The following is a 15,800-nucleotide window of genomic DNA, read 5'->3' as shown; positions in this document are numbered from 1 at the left end:
TCAGTTTATGTTCAGACTTTGCTTTTGTTACAACAGTTAACTATTCTAGCCTGCTGCTTATAATTTTCATAACGGATATCATCCGTTTCTTACGAATCTCTTGCTTAATAAGACTACATCCATTGGGCGCCTATCTTATTTATTCTTTGAACTCTTCGGACCATTTAAGTCTTTTTTAATGGTTCCCATCCAGCAATCGATATCATTCTGCTGAACTCAGTATACTCTTCAGTTGGTCATAATTTCCTGTTTTATAGTTTATCATGTAACCTTTTCTGAATGGAACATTCATATACTTAGTCACTTCCCAGGTGAGTACTGCATGATCACTGTCACCAACTAGAGGCAGAATAGTTACATCTTTTACAAACACCATCTGACACTATAATCAAATCTATCACTATTTGCAAGGAAGTTGATCTCAACTTCCTTCTGTCACATGCTGCTTGAGGAAGTTGTCTCGCAACAACTCAATAAATTCAGTTTCATTCGTCTCATGAGATTTTACTGCTACCCAGTCAAGATTTCGATAATTAAAACCTGCCATTATAATTACTCTTAATGTTACGATCCACCAGGTCTGTAACAACACCTCAATATGTAATTGATCTTTTTAGATTCCACCTCACACCAGATAGCTTCAAATTCACTGCCACATGAAATACTGTTACTGGTACTACATTTATAGCTCTCAACATTAAAAGTTTTAAAGCGAATAAAAGTTGAGCAGCTCTCAGATGTAAACTGTAGACTAAAATACAGAAATATTATTGAAAAGAAAATGAAAGAGTTTGAGAACAGGAATCAAACCTTGGAGATTCAGTGGCAAACTCTGAAGGAAACATTGATTGATTCTGCCAGAGAGGCATGTGGTGAGGTTGTGTGCAAGGATAAAAAAATCAGAACCCCCTGGTGGACACAGGAAGTTAAAGAGGCAGTGAAGGAAAAGAAGAAAGCATATCAAAAGTTCCTGGCAAATAAGTCAGCTTTTACTCTTACAGAATACAGAGACAAATGTAAGAAAGCTAAACAGTGTGTAAAACTAGCTAAACAAAAGTCATGGGAGGACTTTGGCAAGAATATAGAAAATAAATATCAAGAAGGTGGCAAAATATTCTGGAGGTTGTTGAAGAAGCTTAGGAATGGAGGAAAGAGTGCTGTAAAAGGAATTAGAGATGATAAAGGTGAAATGAAAACAGGAGAAAAAGATATCGTTGAAGTATGGAGTAATTACTTTGAAAAACTGCTAAATGAAACAAGCAGTGATGACAGCACAGTGATAAAAAACACTGACCAGGCATGCAGTCAGGAATACATATCCATACTTGAAGTAGAAAAAGCCATCAAAGGCTTGAAATGTGGAAAGGCAGCAGGAGTAGATGATATTCGACCAGAAATGCTGAAGTATGGTGGTATAAGAGTCTTACAGTGGCTGCACTGCATAGTTCAGAAAGCCTGGACAGAGGGACGAATTCCCGATGATTGGAGTAGAGCTCTCATAGTACCCATATATAAAAAGGGAAATAAAACTGAATGTGAGAATTACAGAGGTATTTCCCTACTGAGTGTTCCTGGCAAGATCTATGCAAGTATACTTGAGAAACGGTTGAGAAGAATTGTGGAAGAAAAGCTTGGTGAAGAACAAGCTGGATTCAGGCCAAATAGAGGCTGTCAGGATCAGATCTTCACTTTACGACAAATAGTCGAGAAAGCATGGGAATATAACAAAGATCTGTATTTAAGTTTTGTCGATTTGGAAAAGGAATATGACAAGGTGTCAAGAGAGAAGCTATTCAATACGCTGCAGTTATATGGTGTCAATGGGGCATTATATCAAGCAATACTTAGTCTTTATTTGAGTTGTGAGTCAGCAGTTAGAATTGAAGGAAGTACAGGAAGATGGTTTAATGTTAAATCTGGTGTGAGACAAGGATGTACATTATCCCCTCTGTTATTCATTATCTATATGGATGACATTATGAAGGAAAGTGGTATTAAACATGATATCAAAATTGGAGATGTTAATGTCAGCTCTTTGCTTTATGCGGATGATGTTATACTTCTAAATAAATCCGCTACAAGTCTGCAAGATTCTCTGACTAAATTGAATAGCTGTTGTAATAGATATGGTATGAAGGTCAGCAATAAAAAGACAAAGACAATGAAAATAGGCAGAATCATTGAAAATGTCAACTGTGTTGTGAATGGAGAACCTGTGGAACAAGTAAAACATTTCAGCTACTTAGGCACAATTTTTACTGAAGATGGTAAACTAAATATAGAAATAGACAACAGAATCAGCAAAGCTGGTATCGTGGGAAGTCAATTGAATAAATTCATATGGAATAAGAAAGAAATTAGTCGGAACACTAAATTAGCTGTATACAAGACTGTGTTCAAACCAATTTTAACTTATGGATCTGAGAGCTGGGTCAGAAGTAAAACACTTGACCAAAGACTAGAGACCGCAGATATGAGAGTCCTGAGAAAGATTAGAGGCGTGAACAGATGGCATCAATGGCAATATCATATTAAAAATGAGGATATTAGGAAAGAACTTGACATTGTCAGCATCCAGGAATGCGTTAGCAGAGCTAATCTCAGATGGTATGGTCACTTAAATAGAATGGGAGAGGAAAGATTAGCAAAACAAGTGTTCTCTGCCAGGTTGGCAGGAAAACGACCCAGAGGAAGACCAAGATATAGGTGGATTGATACGGTACAAAGTGCCTTAGACGATAGAAATATAAGATCTGATAATGTTGGAGTCTTGACAAGTAACAGACTGATTTGGAGGAAAATTGTAGATAGGAAGTTAGTAATGATGTAATTTTTTCATGTAGTACTGTCATATCCTGTACACCCCTTGAGGGTGCATGGCAGGAATTTGATGATGATGATGATGATGACATTAAGTGGATTCAAGACATCTGATATCATTATTAGCATGCCCACCACCTCTGCTATCCTGTCCTTCCTAAAAATACTTTACCCTTTACACTTGATGTCAGTTAGTATGTCTGATTCTGATAGCCAGGTCTCACTAATGCCTACAGTCTAAGGTCCCAATATATTGACCAAGGCAAACAATCTCTACCTCTTTAAATTAAAGATGCCAAGAAATTATATTCTTGGTTTCATCCTTTATTCAAAGTATAAGCAAACAAAGTTTGCACCTGAAGTATTTTCAGGAATGGGGCCACTCATATATAGAAGCTAATGATTGGACATCGCTTGCCTTAGTATCCCATAATGCAAAGCACATATTCTTACAGATATGTATAATGCTATGTATTATGGGAAGGGTCACTACCCAGACCGGTTTCGAACTTTATTGAGGTCTAATCAGTGGAAGCCAGAGGTGATGCTAAGGTTGAAATAATGCAGAAGTCATATTTTCATATATGAGTAGCCAAAAGGGGTCACAATTGAAAATACTCTGGATTAGAGATAGTTGTTGGAAGTTTTTCCACTTGGTTATACTATAAATTAAAGATACCAAGAAATTAGTTTAATCCTGTATCCAAGTGTAAGCAAACAAAGTTTGTGCTTGAAGTATTTTCAGGACTGGGGCAGGGCAACTCGTATATAGAAGCTAATGACTTCACATCACTTGCCTTAGTATCCCATAATGCAAAGCACATGTACATATACATGTTCTTACAGACATGTATAACTATATGAGTGTAAGAACGACAATGGTATATTAATGTGTTAATGGTGGAAATGGGCATTATCATGAAAATGATTATGAGGTGATAATGATTTCGACTTTATAACTTGTAAACTTGTAACTTGTGTAAACATGTATAACTATCTCTAATCCAGAGTATTTTAACAATAAGATGTGACACCGTTTGGCTGCTCATACATGAAAATATGACTTCTGCATTACTTCAACCTTAGTATCACCTCTGCATCTGGCTTCCACTGATGAGACCTCAATAAATTTTGAAACCAATCTGGGTAGGGATCCTTCCTATTAAGCATAGCATTATACATGTCTGTAAGGATATGTGCTTTGCATTATGGGATACTAAGGCAAGTGATGTGAAGTCATATACCACCTTTACCACGAGTTGCCCCAGTCCTGAAAATACTTCAGGTGCAAACTTTGTTTGCTTACACTTGGATAAAGGATGAAATGAAGTATATAATTTCTTGGTATCTTTAATTTATAGTATAACCAAGTGGAAAAACTTCCAAAAACTCTACCTCTTTGTTTCTGATACTTTTAGCATTCGTTCATGGACATAATTATACAAAAGAACATAACGACTGCATGTTCTTTTGTATACTCTTGTCTGCAATCTGCATAACAGTTGAACAACTTGCAGTTCTCTATTCTTCTCTAATGCCTTATATATGTATCAATTTCCATCATTAACACAGTTATATAACATTGATGCTCTTACATTCATATTCTCACTGTTCCTCCCATTATAATTTAGTTTCCCCTGATACCAAACATATTCAGGTGTAGGCCAATCCTCTTATTCAAATTTAATCTTCTCTCAAACTCACTCCACACATCCAAAAACTTGCATCCATTCCTTCTACACAACCTATGCATCAAATCATTTGCCATCATAGTCCTTCTTAATTCATTTTTATCATATTGAGGTATATTTACTGTTTTCACTCTCATCTCTTCCAACAACCCTTTCATTTTCTCTCTCATGATGAACCTATCACTACTTAAGTCATTAGTGCCTACCACAAATATGATCTCATTTACTTTTCTTTTTTATTTATGAATTGCTTGCATTATATTTTTAATTTTTGCTCATGAAAAACTGGCTAATCAACTGGCTCATGAAGTTATAACTGGCTAATCAACAGCATGTTTTATGATAGTCGCCATACTAAATAACATTCCTCTTTTTACAAACAATGTTAGTTACCTGATTTTTGTTACTTACTGACTCACCTGATTCCATGCTTTTGTTGTTTCTTATTTTGCTGCTTAATTTACTTCCCTATGTTCATTCAAACGCTTCTCGACTTTCTCCACTTCCGCATTGCCTCTCTGTGATAATTTGCTTTACTTTCACTATTTGGAGGTTAATTCATTTTCAGTAACCTCCTTAGCGGTGCAAGACTTCTTGTTCTTAACTTTGCTGCTCTTCTTAGTGTTTCTTGTGTGTTTTTGGCACCATTTTAAACTGTATTTAATGCTGCAATATCTTAATAAAATCTATGTTATAAAACACTGAATACATTAAAACAGGAAAATCTACACTAATATACTATCAAATACTAATTTTCTAAGGGAAAAAACACAATAAAACAGATAAAAATCGCCAATTTTACATTAACTCTAAATTCACCAACCAATCACAATTTGAACCAGGATCTCAATAATGTGTAATTATATATTACTGCTGTTAATTAATATATATATATAATTTTCTCTGTCATAACTGCATACATTTTCATGGCTATCTATCGTAAACACAGTTTCTTAAAGTAAATTTTAGTCATTACTGAGGATAATTTCACTATCTAGATTGATTTATTATTTAAAATGAAAAATTTGGTTATTTATCTATTATATTGTAAATTTCAAAGCTACTTTGTTTCTCCTATCCTAAATGCATTGTATTTCATTTTAGTATTTGACTTCCACCAAGCTGTTGATGGCCTGCAAGAAAAGGAGAAGGGACAAAAAAGGTTTGAAAGAAGAGCAGTCTTTTATTTTTTTTATTTTTAAGAAGTTTCTTGCTTTTTCTATTGAGTTTTATTTTTATTTATTTTTTGTTGTTGTTATTTGTTATTTATTTTATTACTGAAGATTCCAGAGAACTTTGAATGATGGGATATATTTTATTAGAGAATAAATATTCTATCTATTAGGTATATATATAGGAGGGTGGTCTGAAAAGTTCTCGGCCTCGACCATAGATGGCAACACTATTGGCAAGATTTTTTTTTTAAGTTGGTACATCTGTCATAAGCATCCATGCGAAGTTGCAAGTCATTCTATCATGTAGTTTGTTTTATACAGCTGTCTGAATCAAAAGTGTTGTCTGTATCCCTTGAAATGGATAAAATTGAGTATCGTGCAGTCATAAAATTCTTTGTAAAAGAAGGTTTAATGCCAAAAGAAATTCATTCGAAGTTCATAAAAGTTTATGGGCACTCCTCTCCTTCGTTTTCGACAATTAAGAAATGGACTGCCTAGTTTAAACGTGGTCGTACCAGTCTTGGAGATGATCCAAGTGAAGGACATCCAAAAAATGTAACAAAACCAGAAATCATTGATCAAGTGCATGATATGGTATTGGATGACTGGCGAGTCAAAGTGCGTGAAATTGCTGAGACTATGGGCATTTCAAAAGAACGTGTGGGATATATTTTGCATGAAGAATTGCAAATGAAAAAGCTTTGCACGAGATGGGTGCCGTGCTTGCTCATAGCAGATCAAAAATGCACTTGCATGAAAATCTCTGAACTGTGCTTAGAGCATTTTAACAAGAATAAAACTGATTTTATGCATCGATTTATTACTGTGGATGAGACTCGGATTCACCATTATACATTAGAATCCAGACAAATTATAAATTTGTTTTTTCATTGTTAGGCTGAGAACTTTTCAGATCACCCTTGTATCTTTGCATCATCAGCAAATAGCTGTATATCGCTTGTCAAATTCTTCCCAATATCATTAATGTACAGAATTAAATAACAGTGGACCAAGCACTGATCCTTGTAGTACACTGCTTGTTATCTTAAATCTTGCAGACTCACAACCCCCGTATACCTCTGTTTGATATCTGTTAGTCAGACTTTCTCTTACCTGCGCTAATATTTTATAATCCAGACCCATATTCTCGAATTTATGCAACAATCTACCATGCTGTATTCTGTCAAAAGCCTTAGCAAAATCCAAAAGTATCATGGTGTATCCATTCCCCTTGTCTAGTTAAATGGTAACATTGTTATAGAATGTGATCAAGTTGCTAAAACATGATCACATACCCATGCTGTTCATTGCAAAGTATAGATTTGCTGTCAACCCTTTTCTGAATGTGAACCCTAACCAATTTTTCCAAAATCTTCACCAGCACTCCTGAGATACCAATTGGTCAATAGTTGAATACATCGGTTTTGCACCACTCTTGGTCAATGGAATTACCATACATTCTTTCCATTCCTGCAGAATCTACCCTGTTCAGAGACTCGTATTAAACAGCTTGCTCAAAGGAATAGCCAGTTCAGTTGAACTCTCTTTTAGCATATGTGATGTGATATCCATCAGTCCTTATTGCTGAATTCTTATTCAGTTTGTGCAACAGCTCTAATACCTCGTCCTCATGCACCAGAGTTTCTTCATCCAGTGAAGAAATAGCAGTGACTCAATGTCATGTACACCAGGTTGATAGCTTATAACAAAATGAGCACTCATTAGTTGAACAACCTGTTCAACTGCATCTGTAACAACCTGCATCTGTAACTCTCACAACATCTGAATGTAGAAGAGTTATTCTTTCATGTTCATTCTTTCGCTTACTTGCAGCATATCGATAGAATTCTTGTGGGTTGTCTTTAGCATGCAGAGCCTGTTTCTTTTCATACTCAGACTTTACTTTCTGTACAACAGTTGTGACTATTCTAGCCTGTTGCCTTATAAATTTCATAATGCACATCATCCTTTTGTTATGAATCTCTTGCTTAATAAGATTACACATCCATTTGACTCATACCCTATTTATTCTTCGAACTCTCGGGACACATTCTGATATCGCATCATTTAAGTATTGTTTAAATGCTTCCCATGCACTGCCGATATTCTTCCCATCCATCATCCAATACCATTTCACTGAACTTAGTTGGTCATAATTTCCTACTTAGTAGTTCAGTATGTAACCTCTTCTGAATGGAACATTCATAAACTTAGTCACTTCACAAGTGAGTACAGCATGATGACTGTCACCAACCAGAGGTAGAATAGTTACATCTTTTATTGAAATGCCCTCTGACACTATAATCAAATCTAGCACTCTTTGACCTCAAGTTCCTTCTGTCACATGCTGCTTGACGAAGTTGTCCCGCAACAACTCAATAAATGCATTTTCATTCTTCTCATGAGATTCTACTGCTACCCAATCTATATTTGGATAATTAAAGTCTCCCATTATGATTACTCTTTTCACACTTATCTTGTCTGTTTGGTGATGCATTTCTTCATCACTAGCAATTGCTCCACCAGGTCTTTAACAACATCCCACTGTGTAATTTATTTATTTTTTTATTCTAATGGCAGAAGGAATACAAAGCAGCTACAGGTCAATGTCCAGTCTAGAAAGCCAATTCAGGTCCTCATCTCACCTCATGGATATCCTGGAGGCCACCAACATGAAATTGGCACCTTGGGCAGTCATTCACAATATGAGTAATCCTCTAGGCGCCCACGAGGGAACAATCACAATAAGGGTCATCTGACAGTCTCCATTTATATAGTAAGTAGCCACATCTGGTTTGATTAGTTCTGATCCTGTTGATAGATGACCAGATCTTCCTATGAAGAGCAAAACCAGGCTGTAGAGCACAGGGATCTTCAACCAGGAAGCCATTTGTTGGAAAATTGTTGGACCAGTGTTCTATCCACATATCAGGTGTTGATGGTAAGGCAGCTGAAGAGAGTTAGTCCATGGACCAGAAAGGGTTTCTTGATTTTAGGCAAAAACTATGTGGATTTGTGAGAATCTGATGCAGGGGAAGGATTGGGTTGCTCATTACTTTATTACATTCTTTAATTGAGGCTTGTCTTCTCTGTATATTTGGTGGAGCAATGTTAGATAGGACAGGGGATAGGGGTACTTCTCAGTGTCCCACTAATTGTCTGCATGGTAGAGTTTAGTTGAGTGTCTATATTATTAGTGTGCTCACTTCTTTCCCAGACGTGGGCACAGTATTCTGCTGCAGAGAATGCGAGGGCTAGTGCAGATGACCTTAGGACTTCTGCACCACAACCCCAGGTTTGTGATGTGCCTTTTATAGGTTAGGCTTCTGTCCAGGCTCACTCCAAGGTATTTCAGGTGAGGCTCATATTCTACCATTTTGCAACAGAAAGAGAGGTTGAGATGTTGTCGATTTGCCTCTGCATTGTTCAGGTGGAATACTGTGGACACAGTTTATGTTGGATTTGGCTTCAGTTACCACTGCTTGAAGTACTCTTCCAGGATGTTCAGATCTGTGTTAAAGGTTGATTCCAGATTGGCAAAGGAGGTAGATTGGTATTGGATTGCTAGGTCATCGACGTACATATATTTGCTTGTGCTGGTATGTGGTAAGTAGGACACGTATATGTTAAAGAGTAAGGGGCTGACACAGAGTTCTGTGGGAGACTGTTGTGGAGGGATCTGGACCTGTTTTTTTTTTCCCACCAATATGGACCCAAATCTTTCTGTTGGAGAGAATGGATTCAAAAAGCTGGAAAGTTTTTTGCACTTTATAATATTGCCTAGCTTTAGGAGGAGGCCTGTGATCTAGACTGTGTCATAAGCTGATGTTAGGTCAATGAAAGTGACTCCGGATTTAAGTTTCTTCTGGAAGCTTGCTTCAATCTGTGTCATGCCCGGGACCTGGTTGTAGCAACTTCTTCCCAGCCTTTAGCCAGCTTGTTCAATTGGAAGTGCCTTCAATGAATGGTGAAATTCTTTCAAAGAGGTTAAAGGTGGAGCAAAGCAGGGAGATAGGTCATAGATTTTTGACATCATTTGGATCTTTCCCTGGTTTGGGCACTTCAATTATTTTGGCTTGCCGTCACAGATTTGGTAGTTTTCCAGTAATTGATCTTGTTAGATTCCACCTCACACCAGATGGCTTCACACTCACTGCCACGTGAAGTAGTGTTAGTAGTACTACAATCATAGGTCTCAACTCTAACTGGATTAACTAAGGCAACAAAAACTCTACCTCTAGTTTCTGATACTCCAAGCATTCATGTACAGACATAATAATCTACCATCATGGTCTTTTGTATACTATTGTCTGCAGTCTGCATGACACAGTTTAGACAACTTGCAGATCTCTATTCTTCTGTAGTGCCTTATATATGTAGACATCTTTACACACATTTGATGGGTCCAATCTGGATGAGCACAATCGAAATCATTCTCTCCTCGTCAACATTTCCATGACAAAGCCTATTCCCATCATTAACATAGTTATATAAAACATTGTTGCTCTTATACTCACATTCTCACCAATCCTCCCTTTATAATTTGGTTTCCCTGACTCTCTCTGTTAGGTCTCATACCAGTTATTAGGTTTTCTAGCCTCCTGATACCAAATGCATTCACTCTTATACAAATCCAATCTTCTCTCAAACGCACTCCACATGTCCAAAAACTCTCATCCATTCTTTCTACACAGCCTACACATCGAATCATTTGCCATCATAACACTTCTTAATTCATTTTTATCATATCGAGGTAAAATACTGATGATTGTCACTTTCTCCCTCTTCACTCTCACCTCTTTTAACAACCCTTTCATGTCCTCTCTCATACTGAACTTATTGCTAGTTAAGTCAGTAATACCTACTACAATTACAATCTCATTTACTTTTCTTTTCTGTTTTTGAATTGCTTCCTTTATATTCTTAAGTTATTAGTCAATGTCAGAAACCGAACAGAAGCAAGCCTGTTTCTAATGGTTCAGTATAGTTCACTTGATTTCTCTGTTTATCTTGGATGTGGAGCAAGCATTGCACTGGCAACAGTATCTGTCTACTTGGGGATATTTTATCTTAGCTGACTGAACAAAAGTTGGTTCTTATATAGGATTTTGGCTAGTCTGGTGGAAGTTAATCCTACATGTGGCAAAGAGTGATATGTCTGTTATATTGTGATTCTATGTATGGAAGTTTTTCTTTTGTATAATAGTGATTTCTTGATGACTTTATTTTGATATCCATTGTTGGTATGTACTGGGATTTTTAGCAGTACCCATGCCCAGTACACACACACAGAGAGAGAGGTCTTCATGTTAAACTTATTTCTCTTTTGCAAAATAAAATTGATAACCTGTTGCAGATTATATGTAAACACTAGGTTTCCTGAAAGTCATAAGCCAACACTTCATCTCCAGTTGAAGAAAGTATTGAGTCTTCTTTACAAACTCAGATTCTGGCTTAACCCTTATCCAGGCATGTTGGAAAAATCCTGATCGATTGAAATACAGGTTTTCCAAAAACAAAGTGCTAAAAAGAATTCCAGGACTTGAATACATTTTGGATGTTTATTATATGAAAATATCATTTATAAATTATGAACTAAGCAGATTACAACAGAAAAATCGATCATCTTAAAGACTCCTTTACTTTACAGATCATAAGTTGAGATACTACAAAATCCCAAAAGAAAAGACAAAAAGTGTATAAATGATTTTAAAAAAGTTACATCTTGACCCAAAGAAATTTCAATAAAAGCTTAAACCTTTTCATGTGAAACCACGCCTCATATGAGATAGGGTTTGAGATTATATTGTGAATGGTCATGTAATTTAGCGCTCATTTAAAATTAGTGATTTTTTATCTTTTATTATGTTTTTTCCTTTGAAAATTAGTGTATTAGTCTAGATTTTCTTGTTTTTAGAGTATTTTGTATCTTTATAACATTTTTATTGTGATATTGTCAGCATGGCACCAATGCGATGAACAATGGCAGCAAAGACCACTTTGTCTGGAGATTTGAATTTGCAGGATTTTATTCAGTGCAGCGAGTGTGAAATGTATTCATCAAGAAAATTAAAGAATATGTAGAAGGAAATTGAAACTGGAGAGAGAGAGTATGTGTTAAGTGTTTTAAAAGTGAGTGTCTGTTAGGTGACAAGAATGCAACAAATACTGATGGTAAGATGGAAAATGATGTTATTAAAGTTAAATGTGCAGCTATGGAAGTAGAGGAAAATGAAATGGATATTAATAAAGAAATAGTGTGCTTAAATGTTATCCTTCGTAGGACAAAGTGCGAAATTGAAAAAATTGCAGAAGTGGCAAGAGTTAAGCACGGCTGGAAAAAAGAAAGAAGCAGGTGACCGAACAAACAAGAAAAACATGGAGAAAATTATGTATGGAGACTTATTGATCAGCAGAGTATTTAACGAAGATGTGAAAGAATCATGTTTCTCAGATGCAAAAATTCACGATATTAGTTATGCCATCTGGATGCAAAAAGGTAAATTGATGAAAATGATTGTCTTGGTTGGTGCAAATGATTTGAGAGGTGAGAAGTATCCTGTGAGGGAGGATGTAAAGAAGTTGTTAGAAGAGGCAAAGCAAAACTGAAGAGTGAGAAGGTGAAGATTAATATTACTATTATATGACACCTCCAAGAGTCCAAGTCTCTTACCATTTTATGATAGAGGCAGACTGAGGAGGAGGGCATTGATAGCCAATGAGTCTATACATAGATTGTGCAAATGATGTGGAATTTGTGGATTATGTGGTCTCTGTTTGACGGAAAGAAGGATTTTTACAGTTCTGATGAACGGTTTTGGTGTTAGGTGTCTGGAGAGAGCTTTGTTCACCAAGCATGCTGAAGTGCAAATTCAGGGAAACTTAAGCAATTGGAGTGGAAGCAAGTGAGTTTTGTGAAGGAACCCATGAAGTAAGTGAGTATGACCAAGTGAGGAACCTAGTCTCTCAAGCAAAATATTGAATAGGGTAGTCAATTCAGAAAGTAAAGGTGAGTGGGGGACTAAACGGATGCTGCAGTTTCTATATACTGATGCCAGAAGTATCAGGAACAAGAGGGAGTTTTTGGCATTTTTTTAGTGCAACCTTCCCAAAGTTATAGGCATTGGTGAGACTAGATTAACAGCAGCAGATGATATAGTTACACGGATTGAATGTGAAGGGTTTAATATTTTCATGGACGATAGAGAAGATATGATGGAGAGGGAGGGATACTGCTGATGATAATGGCAGACAAATTGCAGCCAAAAAGAATAGGTGGAAGGTGGATGTTCATTTGAAGCAATCTGGTATTAAGATTAAGGCCAGTAAGACAAAATATACAGTTGATCATGGCTATAGACCAGGAGTTCTGCTGATGATCTGGAAGATGAATCACCAAATTAGTACAATGAGTACAGATCATGTGATTATTATGGGGGACTTCAGCTATTGAGATATAGACTGGAAGGAAAAAAGATCACATGGCAGGAAGGAAAGAGAATTTATACACCTGCTGAGAGATAATTACTTACAGCAGCATGTTATGGAGGGTGACTAGGGATGAGAGAGTATTAGACCTGGTCATAGTATCAGAAGAGCGATCTATAGGTAACAAACATTGCCTCCAATTAGTGAAAGTTAACATGCAGTCTTGACTAGGGACATTATAAAACATGAGGAATATTCTATGTAGAAGGGGTATTTGTGGAACTACAAGGCAGGTGATTATGACATGCTTAGGAAAGAGCTAAATCTGTATCATGGCATAAAATACTGCAAGATAAGGATATTGGTAGGGCATGAGATATAGTTAAGCATCATCTAGAGGAAGCAGTATTAAATTGTATACCCAGGGTAAGGAGGGTTAATCAGGAAGGAGTTAGGTGGATGAGTAATATCATTGAGCATGAGCTGCAGAAGAAGAAAATGCTGTGGAAGGTATATAAAGAGAATGGGGACCAGCATGGCAAAGAAGGCAAAATCAGAATATGAAAAGAATCTAGCCAAGCAGGCCAGAGGAAATCCCAAGAGTTCTTTCGTTATGTGGCAAGTAAGACAAAGAATGACTATTGAAGATTAACCTTAATGAGTAATGATAGTAACGAGGAGACAGAACCAGATAAAATAGTTGAGTTACTAAGTGACCACTTTGCAAGTGTATATCATCTTAGCGATATACTCTTGCAAAGTGTATATCGGATATTGGTAGGTAGAGTTCCAAGGGAGTGGAAAGAGGGCAAAATAATTCCTTTGCAAAAAGGAGATTCTAAGATTGCAGTAGCAAATTTATAGACCAGTATCTCAGGCGTGTTAAAAGTACTAGAAAAATTGGTAAAAAAGAGAATTCAAGAATAGGTAGATAAAAAATATGATACTGTATGAAGGTCAACATGGCTTTGTGAAGGGTCAGTCATGCCTTAGTAATTAACTTTTTATAATAGATTAACAGCTGAGGTGGATAAAGGAAATGGCTACATGATGATTTTGCAAAGGTATTTGACAGAATATCACATGGAACTCTGTTAGCCAAATTAGAACATATGGGAATGGATATGACACTGGTTAAGTGGATAAGAGAGTGGCTGGACAGATATCAAAAAGTGGTATGTGGAGGGACAGAATTGAGGTTAAAGCAGGTGACTAGTGGTGTGCCGCAAGGTTCAGTGCTGGGACCATTGCTGTTTAATTTGTACTTAAATGATATAGAAAATAACCCTGAAAGAAAATATTTAGGTGCTTGCTGATGATGCAAAACTAGGTAGAGTAATAGTTAATCAAGGTGATGTGGAGAGCTTGCAGGACAATTTAAATAGGCTGTCAGTATAGGCAAAGGTTAATGGGCATCACTTTAATGTTGAGAAATGTAAAGTTATTCATTTTGGGATAAATAGATTACAAGTCATGTATCACATTGAATACACTGTACTCCAGGAAATAGATGATGCTAGAGATTTAGGGGTGGGGGACAGAGTTCAACTTTAGAAGACCTACTGCTAAGGTAGCTCATAAGATTATTTGGCTATTGAAGAACACATTAACAAGTAGAGATAAGGAAGCTGTTATTCTTCTTTGTGAGGCCTTGATACATCCACATCTCAATTACTGTGCTCAAGTCTAGTCCCCTGGGTTTCTTGGGGGTGAGGAAGTGGTGGAGATGATTCAGAGGTGAGTGGCCTGTGGAATGTTCCCTATGAGGATAAAAAGGTGTGTGGATTACAGAAGTTGGTTGATAGGAGAAAAAGAAACATTTAAGTTGCTTAAAAGGAAAGAGCAGTTAAGTTTGAAATTTTGAAAAAGTTTTATGCAAATACTGTCCTCATACAGGACAGTATTTGCATAAACAAATACACCACCACCATCCTTCCTAGCAGTATCGCATCCTCAAAACACTTATTCACTGAGCCAGTGCTGTTTGTTCAATTGACAGCCCTTGAAACTGAGCTCAGAGTTCTGTGCAAAACCTTTTTACCCAATGGCTACAGCCCATAGATAAAATACTGCATTCACCTCCATCCCTCGTATATCTAACACCCAGGGTCACCAGCAAAACCATTCCTATTCCATATATTAAGAGTACATCAGAAAAAAAGCCATAATTCTCTGCATATATGATCTTCATGCCACTTTCAAACCTTTCATTCAACTAGCTACCTTAATAATACATTTTCCTAAAGAATGACCTACATTCTACAAAAATTACATCTGCAATTATCTGTATGGTTAGTCAAGATTGGTAGACCATGCTCCTTTGGATACTCCTTCATAGGATTAGATGGAGGAAAAACATGTATATTACATAGAAGTTGTTATAGGTCTGAGAGACTATTTTAGAGTGAGCAATAGCTATGAAGCACTCTCCTAATCTCAACTAGCATGGTTGCCTTAATTTACCGAGATCTCGGAGACTATCATTATAAGACATGACTTCCTGATTTCTCTAAATTAACTTTATGCTTTTTTGACTCATAGAGGATGCTGTGTAAGGATATTAGTTCTGTTTTCAGTTACAGTGTGCTTTAATTTCCACAATTACTTGGTTCAGTGCTGTGTGCCCTGTCACAGAATTGTGCTCTGGTGCTGGGTAGAAAGCCAGTGAAATATTAGTGTTTTTTTC

The 15,800-nt window shown here is 36.6% G+C and overlaps 1 protein-coding gene across 1 annotated transcript in view; it reads left to right on the top strand.

Moving 5' to 3' along the window:
* Adss (adenylosuccinate synthetase) overlaps positions 1-15,800 on the top strand; it is a 178,313-nt gene that overhangs the window by 57,077 nt on the left and 105,436 nt on the right. The window contains exon 4 of the mRNA XM_090399810.1: positions 5,616-5,673. Within this exon, the coding sequence (XP_090255936.1) occupies positions 5,616-5,673 (58 nt within the window). The remainder of the gene's footprint in view (positions 1-5,615; positions 5,674-15,800) is intronic.

Source organism: Typopeltis vanoorti, chromosome 10 (assembly GCF_054136105.1).
Source record: "Typopeltis vanoorti isolate ZY-2024b chromosome 10, IOZ_Tvanoo_1.0, whole genome shotgun sequence".
NCBI classification, from domain to species: Eukaryota; Metazoa; Arthropoda; class Arachnida; order Uropygi; family Thelyphonidae; genus Typopeltis; species Typopeltis vanoorti.
This window is presented reverse-complemented; position numbering and strand designations above follow the sequence as displayed.